Source organism: Branchiostoma lanceolatum, chromosome 7, assembly GCF_035083965.1.
Source record: "Branchiostoma lanceolatum isolate klBraLanc5 chromosome 7, klBraLanc5.hap2, whole genome shotgun sequence".
Lineage (NCBI taxonomy): Eukaryota > Metazoa > Chordata > Leptocardii > Amphioxiformes > Branchiostomatidae > Branchiostoma > Branchiostoma lanceolatum.
In genome coordinates, this window is record NC_089728.1 from 8940498 (window position 1) to 8958759 (window position 18262).

General features: G+C 43.1%; 4 protein-coding genes across 6 annotated transcripts; 3 read left to right on the top strand and 1 right to left on the bottom strand.

The window, feature by feature from the left end:
• The first annotated feature begins 901 nt into the window (after positions 1-901).
• LOC136439053 (alpha-2,8-sialyltransferase 8B-like) lies at positions 902-5651 on the top strand. Of its 3 annotated transcripts, none has more exons than XM_066434198.1 (4): positions 902-960; positions 2944-3229; positions 3680-4225; positions 4786-5651. In XM_066434198.1, exons 2-4 carry the CDS (start codon positions 2958-2960, stop codon positions 5051-5053), a joined length of 1086 nt encoding a protein of 361 aa, XP_066290295.1. In that variant the 5' UTR covers positions 902-960; positions 2944-2957; the 3' UTR covers positions 5054-5651. The 3 variants fall into 3 exon arrangements, with proteins under 3 accessions (XP_066290295.1, XP_066290296.1, XP_066290297.1); XM_066434199.1 differs by lacking the exon at positions 902-960 and adding an exon at positions 2798-2821; XM_066434200.1 differs by lacking the exons at positions 902-960; positions 2944-3229 and having other exon boundaries at positions 3648-4225.
• Positions 5652-5752: 101 nt separating this feature from the next.
• On the top strand, positions 5753-8997 carry LOC136439049 (CMP-N-acetylneuraminate-poly-alpha-2,8-sialyltransferase-like). The gene is made up of 3 exons (XM_066434191.1): positions 5753-6871; positions 7103-7645; positions 7903-8997. The coding sequence occupies exons 1-3, from the start codon at positions 6564-6566 to the stop codon at positions 8177-8179; spliced, it is 1128 nt and encodes a 375-aa protein (XP_066290288.1). The 5' UTR covers positions 5753-6563; the 3' UTR covers positions 8180-8997.
• Positions 8998-9525: 528 nt separating this feature from the next.
• LOC136439055 (alpha-2,8-sialyltransferase 8B-like) lies at positions 9526-12894 on the top strand. The gene is made up of 3 exons (XM_066434202.1): positions 9526-11306; positions 11668-12207; positions 12325-12894. The coding sequence occupies exons 1-3, from the start codon at positions 11089-11091 to the stop codon at positions 12662-12664; spliced, it is 1098 nt and encodes a 365-aa protein (XP_066290299.1). The 5' UTR covers positions 9526-11088; the 3' UTR covers positions 12665-12894.
• Positions 12865-18261, bottom strand: LOC136439054 (SHC SH2 domain-binding protein 1 homolog A-like). Its single transcript, XM_066434201.1, has 11 exons — positions 17848-18261; positions 17417-17578; positions 16607-16809; positions 16404-16496; positions 15958-16063; positions 15518-15645; positions 15150-15421; positions 14715-14884; positions 14477-14560; positions 14127-14246; positions 12865-13456 (listed from the first exon to the last, which is right to left on the bottom strand). Exons 1-11 carry the CDS (start codon positions 18124-18126, stop codon positions 13187-13189), a joined length of 1887 nt encoding a protein of 628 aa, XP_066290298.1. The 5' UTR covers positions 18127-18261; the 3' UTR covers positions 12865-13186.
• Position 18262: the final 1 nt, after the last annotated feature.

Here is an 18262-nt window from a genome sequence, read left to right on the forward strand (position 1 = left end):
ACCACAACATTCATGCGGAAAAAGATACAAAACCAGTGCTGAAAAAAACTGCTGCAGTAATAAGGAAAGCCATCAGGGGCGCAAAATCGACCTTGACCTTCGTCTTCCCAATACATACCAAATATCATCATAATCCATCAAGATGCTGCGCACAAATATAGGAACACAAACTGACGAAAGATAGCTGTCTGAAACTTCTGATCGTTTACAAAACTTATCCAGTTGCTTGAGTAACCTTTGCTTTGAAAAAAAAATGCTTCATTTTAAAGCGCTCTTGGTAACGGCGTTGCTGAAATATCTTTGTGAAACAGCCGTAGAATGTCATAGAAGAGAAATTCACCAAAAAAACAGTTTCAGCATCCGCTGGCTTTCGTCAGTGACTAAAGGGAAAAACTAGAAACCAGGTTTTATACCAAAACTCTGAAATGTTAATGAGGTGAAGACAATTTGTATTGTTCAATAGAAGACTAAGTCAACACAAGGCATGCTAATAAGTCATAACCTTCAGCAACAAAGGTAGAACAATTGCTACAGTAATGTATGTCTTGCAGGCAAACAGGACATGGTGCTTCATAGATCTTCCATCTAATAGCATTCTGACTCATTGATATTCTAACAACAACTGCCAGCAAACCAGCGTTGCTCCGCTCGTTGTCAGTCTTCTTACGTGCCGACGACATGGTGCGGCAATAACATCCCTCGCCGGTAGGGGCATTCCCCACATAGTCGTCAAACGGGTTGAGCTGCTATCTTTACGATCTGTTAATCGGTGGCCTTAGATGATAAGTGTCAGCTAGGTTTTGGGAAGGCCGCACGCGCATGTATACAGGTCAACAGAAGGGCTAGGATTCCACGACCAACACATATTTATGACATAGAGCAGCAATCCGGTATTTTGGACAAGACATTCCCCTCGGGTTCCGAGCCTTTGGTTATGACTTTTGTCGCCTGTCTTTGTCGGTAAGTAAAGTTATCGTTACTTCTGTTAAACAAAGTTAAACAATGGTGTATTAGTCTGTTCTTTTTTGTCGCCATTTGACTATACCGCTTTGCCACAAATCTACGAGAGAACTGCAGTTTAATAAAGCTGTCCCTATCACTATGAGACCTTGTACAGGTCATGGGAGGCATGCCCTTTTTCAAGACAATTTGGTGACCTCTAAGTGCCCTTGCTCAGTTATTCCACCTCATCTCACTTCTTAATTACGCCTAGCTAGTTTGATTTTGTCTTTAAACATGCGACAAATTTGCTTGACGCCAGGTTTTCGAACTGTCCTCAGTAGATCCGTCTCAACTGGTATCTCGACATTGTTGACCCCAACGTGTTTTTTCTCCGCTGGTCATTGTCCCTGCGGCCTGGTTCTACCAGTCTTTGTCTACGACTAAATTAATCATTTGGAAAGTAACAAGATGACATTTGAGTTGAGAGCACCCTACACCACCCATATGCCTGTAGCTACAAGTGGCCCTGAAAGGACACACATCTCTACAGAATAGGGAAATTTGAAAGGCAGGGTTCATACAATCTTCTCCAGATTGATAAAAGAATTTGGTCAAATGTAGTGGATCACTTACTGGAAAAGGAGCTGCAAGGATGCTTGATGCTCTATGTCTACAGCAGGCAAAGGATTCATGTAGTGGCTAGCTGGGGTTCAAAGGTGCAGGATTTCATTTAGAGTTAGTCTGATGTTATGTTATGTCATACTGTCCGCCATTTGTTTTCACTGGGCTTGTTTATTCAGTCATAACTGACCAGTCTTTGTGCACACTTCCTTGTTCAATTTGGAACATTGCGTTTTTTACTTCTACTGTACACATTTTGGGAGGTTGTAGGAATTTCAGAGTCTATATACTAGTACTAGTATGGTATCCTAGCTTGGCCAAAATAGCACACAATGGACGGAGTTTTGGACAGAATATTCATGAAGCACATTTGACCCAAATAAAGTTGATCGACGGGATTTTTTTAGGGTCACAGGGCCGCACCTTAGTCTGCAGGTATTTCCAAATATGTTCAGCATGGACCGGTGGGGGTGGGGGGTAGAGATGCAGAAACAATTCTACCTTCCGGTCAAGACTGAACGCTACAATAAATGATGAAATCCCGAACGACATTTCTACTGGACTTGCCGAAAATCGAGAGAGAAGGGCGACAGAGTAACACCGAGAGAGTAAGATAGTAGTTCCCAAGAGAGAGACTATCTGGCGTCCTGTCCTAAGCCATCAGCAAGAATGGGCAAATGTGAAAGTTGATTTTCTTCCCACCTTAGATAGATATTTCTGTACCTGTGTTGAACCAATATGACTAAAAATACCATGCGTAATGTACAAAAGGTTGGCTGGTCATTCTGAATACTTCGCTAGCTGTATAATATATGGATAAAGTTGTCTAACCATAAACAATGTTTACAAATCTACAGTAGTCTTGTGTCACCGTGGTGGTAATTTGATCTTAAATGGTCACAAAAAAGAGAAAGTCGTGCCGCAAAAAATGGTAGCATCTGTTAAGCCTATATAATCACACACTTGCTCCTCGACCTCAGGAGACATACGTAAGAGGTTAGGCAAGTTCGACAAACCATAAAAAATGTGATGTTACAGTTATGGTTGAATTCCAACAGAAAGTATGAGGATATAGTAGACAACTACAGTAATGACTTATTGTTGCTTTCCGGCAGAATGTTTTTATTAGCCTTTGAATGTAGCAGACAACAATCACACACCGTTTATCCTTTCCGTGACAAGTAGACCGTCGTACGTTATGATCTGTCAAAGAGTTCTATTCGCTACAGTTCACAATGAAGATTACACCGTATAACTGGTTAGAAAATTCTTGATATCTTGAGGTGAATTTACGGCAGCTTTCCTAAGTCAACAACATTGATCGATCAGCTAAACCCATTACACTGGTTTCGCTAACTGTCTATCAATTTTATTTTACAGGTTGGTGAACAATAATGTTCTCTCGGAGAATACTTCGCTCGCTCTTTTATGCCATTCTCTTATTTGGCATATCCTTGATTGGTCTCGGCTTGGTGTTCGCGTACAACCATACCGGGACGTGGCGACTCGATTCGTTGGCGGTACTTCGTGAACACCACGGAATAGAAGTAGTACGAAGGCACAGTCTAAACCTGACCAGACCTGAACTCAGCCTGACGTATGATACAAACCGAACTGGGACAGGAAAGGAGGAGCACTTTAACATGACAAATATCCTGAGGATACGGTAAGTTTGACATGTTTATCACTTCGCCACAATTCTTATGATTTGCCGGAGTTTTTGTTGGTTTGTTTGTTTGTTTGTTTGTTTGTTTGAAAAGCACATTTTGCATTTTCGTGTTGCATTATTCGTCGCCAACAAAACTTATTGCGTTCCAACTTTTCCGCCATGATAGTTTCTTCTAAGCTTAAAGTTTAGGAGATATTCGGATCTACATCTCGATATTTACCGAATGATTTTAACGGATTTTTCACCATTTCGAGATAGTTCAATCATATATCCAGTATTATGTAAAATTGCGGATTATGATCATTGAATAGACATAGGAATCTGTGGTCTTAGTCGTGTCGTATGAACTTCCATATTGGGTCATGTGTCGTGATTCTGCTTGTTGTTTTATCATTATCGTCCCATGACTTTTGTGCGACTTCTAATCCCGATGTCCTTTGTCCACAGAAACGTCACTCAAAAGTATTTCGACCCGAAACGTCATGTTATCTACTTCTCGGACTATGACGTCCTCATGCGGAAATGTCAACCGCAGCTCTTCACACTTCTCAAGGACCGAAGCAGTCGGATACCCTGCAACATTGTACGCACGCCCATCAAGCACTATCGGACATGCGCAGTGGTGGGTAACGGCGGTATACTCCTCCATAGCAGCTGTGGTGCTGAGATAGACGCTCACGAGTTCGTCATCCGCTCCAACCTGCCGCCCGTCTCCCCGTACAGAACGGACGTTGGAAGCAGGACTGACTTGACCACGGTGAACGAAAAATGCCTGTCGCAGGTCAGCAGAGACCTCCAGTCTAAGAACGCGACACTTAAGAAAGCCATGCTGGATCGTCTTGGCGAGACGCCTGGAATGATCTTAAGCTACACGCTGTACTTTATCCGGTCTAAGGCGACAAAGAAGATGAAGTCTATAGACAAAGTTATCCGAAAGAATAACATAACAGCAGTGGCTGCTTTCCCACACAAGTCGTTCCTACGGAGCAAAGGGTAGGTGCAGAAGTGTTTTTTTCCATCCGTCTATACCTCGTGTAGTGATTAATAAATGAATAAATGATAGTTGTATTCTACCCTCTTGGAAAAAGATATGGGTGTTTCCAAAGAAGAAGAGCTTCGTGACATCTGGCAGAATAAAGTGTGGCTAATGATTAGACCACCATAGGGGTCCTCCAGTGCACCGGGATGTTGTTGTTTACAACAGGAGCATCTACTGTTGAGGTGGTGTCCGGGAGTTTTTGTTTTGTTTTTGCACAGTTCACAAACACCAAAAATAGACGAAATAATGAAGAAAATATGCTGAAAAGAGGTTGTACATGTCAGTACCTGCCATTCACATTAAGATTTGTTCACAAGAATATTTTCCATTTTTGCGCCAAAATCTTATATAGTGGGGCTTTAAAAAAACACAATTGTCACCGGTCTATTTACACGAGTGAGCTACATACATGCATCGCTATAAGAGCATAAATATACACAAGGTGGCAGAGGGAGTGGTTAAGCTAGTTTTGTGCTATTCAATTGTTACCAAACTAAATCGTTTTTTCCCTCAGAGTGTATCAGGAGCTTGTGGGTGAAGAGTGGAGCTACGCTTCGACCGGCCTGAACACCTTCGCCCTAGCCTCCACCTTCTGTGACAGGATCTCCATGTACGGCTTCTACCCAGCGCCTTCGTACCAGGACAAGCCCGTTCCCTACCACTACTACGACAAACGTATTCCCAGCTCCAGACACGAATTTGACCACGAGTACAAGCTGTTAAGGAATTATCACAGCCAGGGAATCATCAGACACGTCGTTGGGAAATGTAACATTGACTGAGAACATCTATTGATAACTAATGGACTGTTTCAGTAGAGGGAACCCGATTGAAAAACAAATCAACAAGAGTTGCTTCAATCCCAAATTTTAGACAATGGCACAAATGTAAAACTCTCCATCATTTGCCAAGTATAATTTACAATTTTATAACTTGAAATCCGTACCTCAAATCAGAAAATACTAGAAGTCAAAGGTAAGCATCGTACGACTCATTGCGCTCATCATCGGACTAACAGGGTTATAACAACAGAAAAGACACTTTTTATCATGACAGACAAAAAGAGCATGAAGGAAAGATACACAAAATGTATAAATGTAGATAATCATAAGGAAAAAAAGCTTTACACAACCCACACGGGAAGACTTGAGACTTATCTCAAATTTTCGGCTGAACTCTGTCAGTATTGTTCGCGGAATGGACCCTCTACCAGCACATCTGGTACGTGACGTAGTAGACGGGTCCATCCCGTCCCAGCTCTGTCATTGGTTGTTGTGTAAAGTTTAGTCCTTTGTTCATAATGTCGTTTTCCAACACAAACGAACTTTCATGCTATCATTATAATGTCGTTTATGTGACATTAAACATTCTCTTATCCAATATCAGTGGCATCTTTTGTTTGCTATATTCTTCTGTGCGCGCGCGCGCGCGCGTGTGTGTGTGTCACGGTATGCGTGTATGTACGTATATGTGTGTGTGTGTGTGTGTAGTGTGTAGTATGTAGTGTGTGCCTGTGTCACGGTGTATACGTGTCTGTGTACATGAACAATTCTGAGTAATAAGAATAACAAGGGCTGTTTCGAAAATTGGAACGTGAAATATGAGGGAAGTTTTTCTGTATTTGGACAACCACCAGTGTTACAATGACAATAGTTATATCTGCATTTTAACCTTTCCCCACAGTTAAGCATTATAATCCGTACAAATTTGGCGCCTAAAGCCATCCCCAATAGAAAGAGAGTTACTGTAATTATTCCAGGTCATTTCATTTCTGTCATGTTCCCATGTTTATCGAAACTGATCCACGCAGATATTTGAGGCGTAAGTGTACTTTTGCACTATTTCGTACTGTGAGTTAGCTTTAATCTACAAACTTGTTGAACCGAGCTGTCCAAACATAGTATCAAATCTCCTGGTGCTCCGGGCTAGGGCCGGGTACTGTCTACGCGTAAATCAGATCGTTGAAGACCATCATGCATTTTGGACACTTACTTTTGCTCACCTACAAGCAGTGTATACTTTATGGTTTCTTTTCTAAAAAGACGTCAGCTAGTACACACCCAATATCCGGCATAGTCTTCAGGCAGTGTATAATTAACAGGTAGAGGATGACGTTTTCAGACGCGTTTGTCTCCAGGCGTAAAAACTGGGTCGACGGGATCATTAAGGGGTCTAAGTAAGGGCAGAGCTGTGCAACATTATTTTAGCGGCGCGTTGTGTTCAAAACTTGTCACGGCTGGTCATAGTTGAACAGAACATACGTGTAGATTGAGTCTCTGAGTGACTGACAGCATGGCATATCGACCAGTGAGAGGGTCGACAATGTTCAGACCGCGCATGGGCAGACCGGTACCACTCTTCCATGCTCTGATACTCTTCGGTATTGGCTTAATCGCGTTCTACATTTACCAACAAGATCCCGAGTTGCCACCGCCGAGAGTAGTAATTCACCGCGAACCTGACGTGTTCAACCGCCGGCCGCTGAAGGCTATTCTAAAACATCATCACCCTCATTATCCCAGGGTGAACCATTCCTTTCTGTCCAAGGCCAGGACAAAAAGAGACCTCCACTACAACGTGACAAGGATTAGGAAAATGCAGTAAGTTACAGCTTTTCATTCCTCCCGCATGATATCCCAATAAGATATCACAATAGGCAGCAAGATGGTCATTGTGTATTTTGAAAGGCTCAAAACTGGAGTGAGTGTTTCTTGCATTTGTAATATGTAAAATAGCTTTGTTTGTGTTTTATTTTTGCATCCATAGAGCCCAATTGTCACAGATCTACGACGTGAACCAATGGTTTTATTTGTCTATATTTGTCTCCACAGGAACATCACCAGGAAATATTTTGATCCAAAAAGACACATCATCTATTACTCAGATTTAGACGTCTTCATTGAAAAATGTGACTACCAAACGTTCACTCTGCGGGACTCGCCTAAAAGTCCATGCAACGTTGTGCACACGCCCATCAAGCACTATCGGACATGCGCAGTGGTGGGTAACGGAGGTATACTTCTCGAAAGTAATTGTGGCGCTGAGATAGACAGTCACGATTTCGTCATCCGTCCCAACCTGCCGCCCGTACTTAAATACCGGACGGATGTGGGCAGTAGGACCAACCTGACGCTTGTAAATGGACGGCGGCTGACAAAGATCAGCCTGGGCCTTCAGTCGGTCTTTGGCAAGTCATTGGAGACAGCCATGCCCTGGATTCAGTTGTTTGATTCGCCTGGGATGATCTTTTGCTACTCACTTATCTTTTCGAAGAAAAGACAGGCGGACATGCGAGTAGTCAACACTGCAATCAAGATGTACAACAAAACGACCATAACTGCTTTTCCGTCCGCGTCTTTAGTAGACAGCAACCGGTAGAATTAATAATACATTCTTATCAATATCACATATCAATATGTATGTTACTTCTAATACTTAACGTATGGAGCCAAAGATGGCTGTTTTTTTCTCATATTAGAAACATAAAGGATTAGGTTCGCTTGCATTTGCAATAAAAGCTATTAGTTTAATACATTAGATAATTTATTTCATTTCTATGTAGATGGACTTGATTTTTACATTTGCTCGTATTGATAAATCTTTAACCGGGTTAAATTTCATTCATCATTAGGGTGTACAAAGAACTTGCGGGAAAAGAGTGGGACTACCCCTCGACTGGCCTGAACGCCGTGGCCCTGGCCTCCACCTTCTGTGACAAGATCTCCATATACGGCTTCTACCCCATGCCTATGTACCAGAGCAAGCGTGTTTTCTACCACTACTACGACAAACACACGCCCAGCGGAAGTCATGATTTTGACGGAGAGTTTGCCACGTTGCAGCAACTGGATGCCGACGGAATTATCAGGCATGTCGTCGGTAAATGCAAACCTGACGTTCCAACATGACTGAACCCTCTCCTCCATAGGTTCTGTTGCTTTCTCACGCAATTTTATTCATACGGAGAAAGAGGTAGATGCAAATGTGTCTTTGTCCATCCGTCTATATTTCGCAAAGTGATTGACATGAAAAACCACCAGGAGCCTCGACCGGCCTGAACACCTTTGTCCTCAGCCTGGAGCCCAGCCTTGTTAGCTTTGGTCCGCTCTCACCATCGCTACCCGCGGACCAAAACTAACAAGGCTGGACTCAAGGCTACTTTGTCCTGGCCTCCACCTTCTGTGGCAAGATTCCCATGCCCACAAGCCCGTTCCCTAATACAACTACGACAAGCGTGTTCCCACCTCAAAACATGAATTTGACCACGAGTACAAGCTGTTAGGAATCATCACAACCAGGAATCATATTAGACACGTCATTGGAACATGTAACATTGGCTGAGAACAGCTATTGATAACTAATGAGCTGTTTCAGCAGAGAGAATCCGAATGAGAGAGAAATCAACATAAACTGTTTCAAGCCAAAAGACTAGGCAAAGGCACATTCATAAAACGTTCCATTTGCAAAGGATAGTTTCCTATATCATAGCCTGAAGCTCTCTTCTTATACTACCTCAAATCAGAAATCATACATGTATATTACACAAAGGTAAGCATTGTACGACTTACTGCACTCATTATCAGACTAACTAACATAACAAAAACACATTTGATCATGGCAGACCAGAAAAAAACAAGGAGAGTATGTGGGAAATTATCTAAGATACATGAATGTTTAGAATATATTATAATGTCGTCTATTTGACATAAAGTATTTTCTTATCCAATATCAGTGTCCATTTTTGTTCTCTATGTTCCTCTGTCAGCTGCCTTTCTTGTGACCTCTTGGCACATATTTAAGTCTGTACATGTGTGTGTGTGTGTCTGTGTATGCGGTTAGGTGTGTCTATGTATGATCGTACGTCTGTGTCTATGTATGTCACTATGTGTGTTTTCTCGTTTGTACGTCGTGTATCTTCAACACACTTGATTTGGTGCCTTAAGCTATCCTCAATCAGAAATAAGTTACTGTAATTATTCCAGGTCGTTTCACGTTTATCAAAATAGATCCCCGCAGACTTGGGATATTTGAAGCGTAAGTGTACTTTTGCACCGGTAGTTTTAGTGGGCTTTATTTTACAAACTTGTTTTTTTACAAAACTGTGCTCGGGGATGCCGGGTGGTTTCTACGCGAAAAGAATACAAATATAGGTTCTCAAGGTCATCATGTTTGTTGGATCCGGCATATAGTAACTTCTATCGTTCTATATACTTATGTATGTACATAAGAAGTTCATTCTTTAGGGGCTTATTGTTTTTCTAAAAAGGCGTCACCTAGCACACACCCATTGTACGACATGGTCTTCGGGTAGTGTATTGTCAGAAGGCAGAGGGTGACGTCTTCAACATACTAATATTTGACTCCAGGCGTAACAACTGGATCGGCAGGATTGTTAAGGGGTCTAAGGGCATACTGGCACAATTGTCTTAGTGGAAGAGAACGTGTGTGCAGTCTGCTATAAACAGACTGATTGACAGCACTGAGAGGAATGCCATGCTGGTGAACGATGGGAGCTTGAGATACTTTTCAAACAGAAAAAAAGCTTGATTACATCTTCTGGGGCTATCCTATACTACCAGACAGTCGAACCAATGGCACCTAAAACATAACCACACCTACCCGGCGGAGGCAATACGGTGTACCGCTTGTAAAACAAGTCACCAGACATGTGTAATCGCCTGTACGACCGATGAAGTGGGTACTAATTATAAGTGATCAGTCTTTCCGAGGCGTACGTTTGGATTTGTGATTATATCACATCAGTGGCACTGTCATTAGCCCACCAACGATCAGACTGTCACCGTCGCGGACTATCTGTCATACGTTATTCACCAAGCAGAGGTTTCGATCGGGGGGCTTGAAGTGGACGTGATCTTTTTACTTCTGCCCTCCCTTTGGGCAGTGAAGCTACCCAAAGTTTGCTGTATAATATGATTACTTCCACTGTGATGATTCCTACGTGCAAACCATTAATTAGATCGGTAAAGGTCTTCGCAGTCAGTATACGCAGATCACGAGCGATAAAACTGCCGGTGACATTACCTGTGAACAATACAACTAGCAGCTGTGGGATATAATTGGTCCATAAGGAGCGATATTGGATGTTGCTGGGAAAGTTTGTCCTAATATTCAGTTGTCTCTGTTTGCATACTCTTGCATGAATATCAAAGTTTGATAAGATCTTTACCTTATCAAACGTTCCCTTTTTAAAGCGTGCAAAGGTTCATGTGGTTTACTCTACTCACTCTAAGCGTACCGTCTCTGTAAAAAAGATAAAGGTTTTCTAAATGATATAGCATTTCAGTTCAGTATTCACACCAAACTCCAATCACAGGAGAGGCGCTAGCTCATGATCAGACAAGTCGGCAAGAGGTCAAACCACAATGACATCTTGGGGGAGGGGCAGTTTTACTTCAATGAGGTCAATCCAGAAGTTACAGTAGGTTTTACAGTGTTCACCGATTGCCCTCAGTACCGATTTGCTTGTGAACACTTCACCGTGCACGTTTTCATTATCGGACGTCCAGATATATGCTGTACTTGTATACATCATACAAGACCTGGGAGAAAGCAGTGGCCTCGGGGCACAGGGATTAAAGGTGAAAGGACAATCACCCACATGTAGACAGGTAGACATTTTCCCCAAATGTCAAAGTGTGCATCTATGAACCGTGCGCAAACGTCTAGTTACACCGGTCCCCGTGCCACATGATATCACCAATGATTGGAAAATTATCCATACTCCATTCGCACAGAGAAGTCTGGCGGGTTTACTGGATTTTTGAGGGGGTACGAGGAGCCTTGCCATGATCAAACCATGCCACCTTCCAACATAACAGCGTTCTGCGGCCTTGGTCTCATCACTACCGTAGCCTTGCTCTTTGTGTATGACATGCTGCCGAAAGACCCTTTGAAGATTGGCCGCCGTCTGAAACTAATCATGCCAGACAGACGGTCACAGACGATTGTTCCAGACCGTCGGGTCATGGCAATAATGGAGGTCTACTTCAACAAGCAAAATATCAGGAACATACAGTAAGTTGCGTCGTAATGTCGTTGACCTGACTGTGTTGGCCTATTTCAACATTAGAAACTATGCTTCCATATTTGTATTCACCTGTAGTATTCAAAAATGTTCGCGGGGATTTGATTTCGCGGTAGGGAGAAAATGGAGTGTTCGCGGTGGTTTTGAGTTCGCGTATGAAACAATAGTAGCGATACAGTCACAAAATAGAACGGCTTTTCGCGTTGATTTTAAGTTCGCGGTAAAGAGTTCACCGCGAAAACCGCGAACATAAAACCATCGCGAACATATCTGCATTTACAGTATTCAGTATATCGCCGTCATTTTGAAATGAGTCAATAATGTACCGGTTTGTCCATGTTATCTCAACAGGAAGATCACTAAGAGATATTTCTATTCGAAAAAAGACGTCATTTATTTTTCGGACTTCAAAACTTTCATGAAAAAATGTGATCATCGAACATTCACACTTCGCGAGTCGCCTAAGAAAACATGCAACGTTGTGCGCACTCCCATCAAGCACTATCGGACATGCGCAGTAGTGGGTAACGGCGGTATACTCCTCCATAGCAGCTGTGGTGCTGAGATAGACGCTCACGAGTTCGTCATCCGCTCCAACCTGCCGCCCGTACATGACTACCGGAGGGATGTGGGCAGCAGGACCAACTTGACCATTATAAATGGAAAGCGACTGACACAGATAAGTGATGCTCTCCAGTCCGACGACTCAAGACGTCTGAAAAACGCGCTGGCACTTTTAGGCGAGGCGCCTGGGATGATCTTAAGTCCATCCATCCAGCTTACGGAGCACGACCTACTACAGAAAATGAAGGTGATCGACACTGTGATCAAAGACAACAAGATGTCAACGATAACTGCTTTTCCATCCAGTTCTTTCAAGGATTACAAAGGGTAACTATTGTATTTTGCAAAATACAACATTGTACAATTTGGTCTTGTTCATAATCTAGCGTGTCTTTTTCGTATAGCCAAGTTTTGCAATGAATCTGATCTTATCCATATTCTTAGTTTGTACTTAGAACTTCTCGGGAAAATGTCCCGCGGAACCTTCGCCTCGACCGGCCTGAACACCTTCGCCCTGGCCTCCACCTTCTGTGACAAGATCTCCATGTACGGCTTCTACCCAGCGTCTTCGTACCAGGGCAAGCCCGTTCCCTACCACTACTACGACAAGCACGGACACAGCGAGAGTCATGAACTATTCAAAGAGAACGAACTGTTAGAACAACTTGACGACCAGAGAGTCATCAGACTTGTCGTAGGAAAGTGCAAAGATGTCCGCACCATTCAATCGGCCTTGGAAGGGGTCTGGTCGAGACTCCAAAAGTTAGGTAAACTTGTCATCTAAAGTAGGTTGCACATGTTCTAGCTTGGGTATCCTCCGTTTTTAAGATATATTGTACAACATTTGGGAAGAGGGAAAAGAGGCTTCGTTGCGTACTTCAACTGACAGGTCTGACGATCACAAATGGGTGACACACTTGGTCACAGACAAGCAACAAGAAAATCATAGAAGAGTTTCATGGCATATAAACTGACACCATGGTGTGTGTCTCATTAAAAACAATCTTTATTCAATATACGTGTACAAAATGTATGATTTGTTCTCGACTTGATTCACAACATTTCAATCTCTTGTGGTAATATAAGACAACACTTCTATTGATTTTTATCGACTGAATTATTGCACAGTTTTGATTATAGAGTTAATTTCTAACATTCAAAGGTATAGCAATTCTGAATAAAAGTTAGTCACGGGCATCTTTTATTACAATACCGTTGGTAGGAGACATGTCGTTCATCTTTAATTCGGACATGCGGCAACGTTCACGCAGGCAGAACACGCAAGTTCTTTTTTCTAGTTTCTGGTCTAATCAAAGTTGATGGTTTCAATGGAAGGGCAAATCTCCACATCACCCAGAGCGTTTTCTACAAACGTGTTCCCTTCTGTGATGATCCATCTAAAGTTGTGTCTGAGGGCGTGTTCTTTAGGGGTGCCCGGGTTCAGTTCCAGGCAGCAGTGTTCCATCTGGTCTACAAGGATCTGGAGACCGTAGGCGATGTTCGGGCCGATACGGTTGTGTTTGAAGACGAGCGGTGGAGGGAGCGTGTCGGGAGAGTCTTGACTAGGTTTTAGTGTCTGAAAACAGAGATGAAATACAAACCTGAAAACAGTAGCTCTATAAAGAGGCCAATAAGTTCCATCCTAACTTTTTGACGTTTATAGACCAAAAAAAACTTTCCTCGCGGGATCTTTCGTGTTCCACTGTCTCAGAAAAAGAAGTCAAACCTCATAAGCTAATCAATATTTAGATTATGGTGGTCATTTGTTATATTGTTCTCATTTGTATCTGTTCGTCTTTTTTCTGTTAATGTTACTTGGAACCAAGGAGGTTTATTGTTGGAACTAGCCTTTGGGCATGAATTCGCAATAACTGATTATCATGAAAAACAGTGAAAGGATGGACGGCATACGTTAAAGGGAACATAACAAATGTATCAACTTTGCTATGACTGGTGCAGCCTAACACAGTGAAGGGCTCTGCTGTATCCGTATTATTGTTGTTTTCACTAGAAGGGTATGACAATAACAATCCACCTCTCGATCTTTTTGTTATGCCCCAGTTTTGTCTGAAGCAACCCATGAAAAATATGTCAGATATATATTGAAGAGAGTGACGCTTGTACTTAGCAATGGTTTCCTAGTTTAAGTAGCTCAAGCACTAATACGTATGTAGATTGGGAGTAGGCCAATGTTGATATCATTACACGGATCACTAAGTGCTGTTGCGACAATTAGCCACACCCACCTGTACTCTGATGGCGGCCGGTTCGCTGACGTATCCCTGGGCAGGGCCGGACCCATGACCGTGGATGACGTTATCTACTATCTCTGCCTCACATCCTGCTTCAAGGTCAATGCCACGTTGCTAGAAACCCCAAGAAACGGTATCATGAAATAAAATATTACAGTTGGCCTCAGCTTTCAGGGCAAGGAAAAAGTTCAGGAATAAGGTCGTACATAGTCGAGTTTGCATTCGTTCATTTTAGTAGTAACAATTATTTACACTATATCTCTACTATGGAGAGCTTCAGAACAAAACCTAAGATTTTTCACGGACAGGTTCAAAATGTTTACATAGTATATTAGTAGTCTTACGGTTGCTCCAGTCACCTCGCACTGCATCATGGTTAACACAGCCCTAGGTTGCACCTTGACCCCCACACGACCGCCACATTTAACCTAGGATACAACAACGGTCAGTAATCATCCTGAACACTAAAACAAAAAATCATGAGAGGCAAAAATGAAACGACAGACAAGAATGATATTTTCATTCCATTCGAGTTTAACAGGAAAATAGTATGTTGAAAATATGCTTATTAAGATTAAAAACCCGGCATTTCTCCAACTTGGTCCAGCCACACGTCACATTTATGGTAGACCCCAAACAGCTGGCTTGCAGTGTCAGGTCTGACATGGTAACGTGAAAGGAGGAGCAGAGGATGGCGAACTGCATGGTGGCCACCATGATCTCTACTGTGACGTCATCAGGGTTGCCAACACCTACCACAAATTTTTCATACAAAGTTAACACAAATTTCATCAGATACTTCCTCGTTGTTTCTTGCTTGAATTGTGCATTAATCTTATCAAAATCAGTATCAATTTTTACGCCGCATGTGAAGGTAAGTTTACGATATGAGCAACATCAGATGTTATTTCAGCACCAAGGACAGGCCGAAAGGATATGCTTGTGGATATTGTTGTTGTTTTGAAATAAGCTTTGAATTGAAAAGAGAACGTGACAACCGTACAAAGATAGCTTCACCTCTTATAGTGATCGGGTCACAGAGCTTTATGGGATGTGACAGTACGTGTCTCCCTGGAAACAACAGAACGGTGTCTCCCTCAAACGTGTTGTCAAGCGCCACCTGGAGGGATGTGTGGTATTGCACGGTAGTCTCGGGCGGTAAGCCAAGATTGGTGACCATGCCAACCGTCATCTTGTCTGATATCAAGTGCGTGACGCGTTCACCGTCAGGACGAGGCCCCTTGGGCACACCTGGGCCCGTTGTGCTGGCCCGGAAGCATATCGTTTGTCTAGATAGTATATGAAAGGAAAAAAGGCAACATTTAGCTCACAATGTCCAAAATCAACCAAAGTGAAATTCGTAACACCATATGACGTAAGGTTACCTCATCATGGGGTTCTCCATGACCTGAATTGACCTCTTGAGCGCGTCCAGCTCCTCGTGTCTGCGAGCACACTCCAGCACGTCATTGGAGTCCAGCTCGCTGTCCGAGTCCGCAGCGCCCATGCGATCCTACAACATTAAGCGGTACTATTGAACGATCTATTGTACTGAACTGTTAGTTTCCATTGTAGCTATTGTAGATCTTCGTGTTTCCCTTCTGTGGTTCTTTTGGGTGACATTGCGTTGGCTTTGGTTTCTAATTCGTTCTAAATATTCAAACTTCACAGTGTTTGTTATTCTGCTTGACAATTCTTTAAGTTCTTTAATTCTTCAAGTTCATCATGTTCTGTTAAGTACCCGCGTAGTGCGGATTTTCCGTACCGTTTCGAATGATTAGTTAGTTAGTATACCAAAAGATAAACACAGTTGAGCAAAAGAAACCTCAAATTTATCCAGTTCGGCAAGACGCTGTTGGTACAGGGCGAGTGTGACATGGTACTGTTCCGTGGTGGACGGCGGTACCGCCCCCGTGTGTAGGTCATGGTACCTGTGGAGGGGCAGGAGTGGTGACGATTGTTAGAACCGCGCAATGTGCACAGAGTAAACAGTGAAAGAAGTTTGTAGATAAAGGTGAGACTTCCAGGCAATGAAATACTCAACACAACAGTTACTAAAGCGACCGAATAAGTTTCAAAGACGGCGAAACTCTTCGGTCAGCATCTGCTGCATTTCATAAAATTTTCATTAGTCTCTGACGAAAAAGAGCGGATGCTGTCTGAAACGTCTAATCGTTTTCAATGCATAGCCAGTCGCTTGAAGTTGAGTAAAAGTGAAAGAAGTTATAATTTGAATTGCATAGCCCATGTATGGTTATACCGTTTACTTACAGCATAAGCCTCGGTCCCAGGTGTCTTAGGACGAAGCTGTAGTCCTCCTCGTCGTCTTCGTCCCAAGGTCGCCAGATGTTGTCATAAAAGAACCTGCAAACACGACTATGTTAAACAAGCAACAGTCACAAAATATGACTATTGTTTCATTACCGCTGCAACACAAACTTGCACATTTCTACACTTATTTGTCGAACATTTACCGAATGTGCTCTATGACGAGCGCAGTTTTTCCGTGGTCGCAGTTCTCGTCGTACAATGGCCACAGCTCGGACAGAGGCAGCATGTGGTCTCGGGACGCCAAGAGGCTCTCCACCGAGGCCTGCTGCACTTCGGGCCGGTCACAGAGGAACGGTGACACGATGTGGACGCTCGCATTGAGATCCTCCGGTCGGACGTCGTCAACCTGTGTACGTCGTTAAGTTTGTCATATGACTTAAAGTAGTGAAACACTTCTTACCACTATACATGTAGATATTAAAAACGGTCTGTTTGTTTGCTCATTTGTTTGCTCGTTTGTTTGTTTGTTTGGAAGATAATAAATCAATAGACCCTTCTTGATCTTGTTCAGATATTAGGCAACATACCCTCACTTGACGTTGGGGTCAAGCGCTTAGTGTACGTCCACACGACTGTAAGTTTTGATCTACTCACGTCACCACTTTCTCTTTACGATAAATGAGGTGGTTAACGTGTGCTCAATGTGTGGCTCTCTCCAAACACGGAACCCCCGTTTAATGCCCTGTCCGAGGGACGTCCCTAACCGAAGATACTACTCTTTTTCGCCTTAGTGAAGTGAGGAAATTCGTGTAAAGCGTCTTTCCAAGGCAGGGCACAGCATCGGAACATATCAGGGGCTTGAACCCAGACCCTCTTGATTCTCGGCCAAACACTCTAACCGTTTTACGCCACACAATGCTACACAACGTCTTCGGAGTGCACAACAGTGTCAGTCTCACAAAAGCATTAACCTTAAACATGGTGAACAGTGACTGAAATAAAGTGCCTCACACCTCGACGAGCACGTCGAAAGCCCCCGTAGTTTCCGTTGTTCCCGAAGAGCTGCGCCACACGGCGCGCCACCCAGCGGGCTCGATGTGAGACAGCACGTACTGGGCGAAGCGCACTGCTATCTGGTCTGGACGGCAGTCTCCGAGTATGTCCTCTGTGTAAACCTACGCAAGATGTCAATCATGATGATTTGAAAACGAAAACTGTAATTGTTAATCCAAGATAAATACAACAACGATCCTAGAAGTATTATACCTTATTTCCCGTAAGCCTATGTCTGTATCTGTTTAGAAAATACATGTACTGTATCAAAATTACAACAACCCTATAGCCTAGTCAGCTGTCACATTAAAGATGCAAACTTACATTCAAATTAACGTAAATCCCACTAAATGTTTCCTTAGGATACAATATTGAAGTTACGAATATTTACCCGTATTCTTTCCTGGTGGTCGATATTAGTGACATGGTAAACATCAGGAAAAGCACTTTGTGTTTCCGAGCACCCCGAAATCGGAACCTTTTCCGTAGAATCATCCAGGGACTTCAGCGGTCCGTCCGGGGTGTCCACATCGTTGGAGTTGGCGTCAGTCTTGGGCGACAATATGGCGTCGTCGTCATTTTGTCTCGTTCTTTCTAACGCGTCATTTACAACAACTCTACTCGCTTCTTCGTCAGATTTCGGAATGTCCTCGTCTCCACAAACTTCCATTCTAGCCAAACTCTGCAAAAAGCTGAGATTTCGATGGAAAAGGAGCAAAATGTCACACTTATATCACTGTCTGTTGCACGGACGGCCGTCGGTGACGAGGAACTCTGACACATTGAGAAATCTTCACATGCAAAAT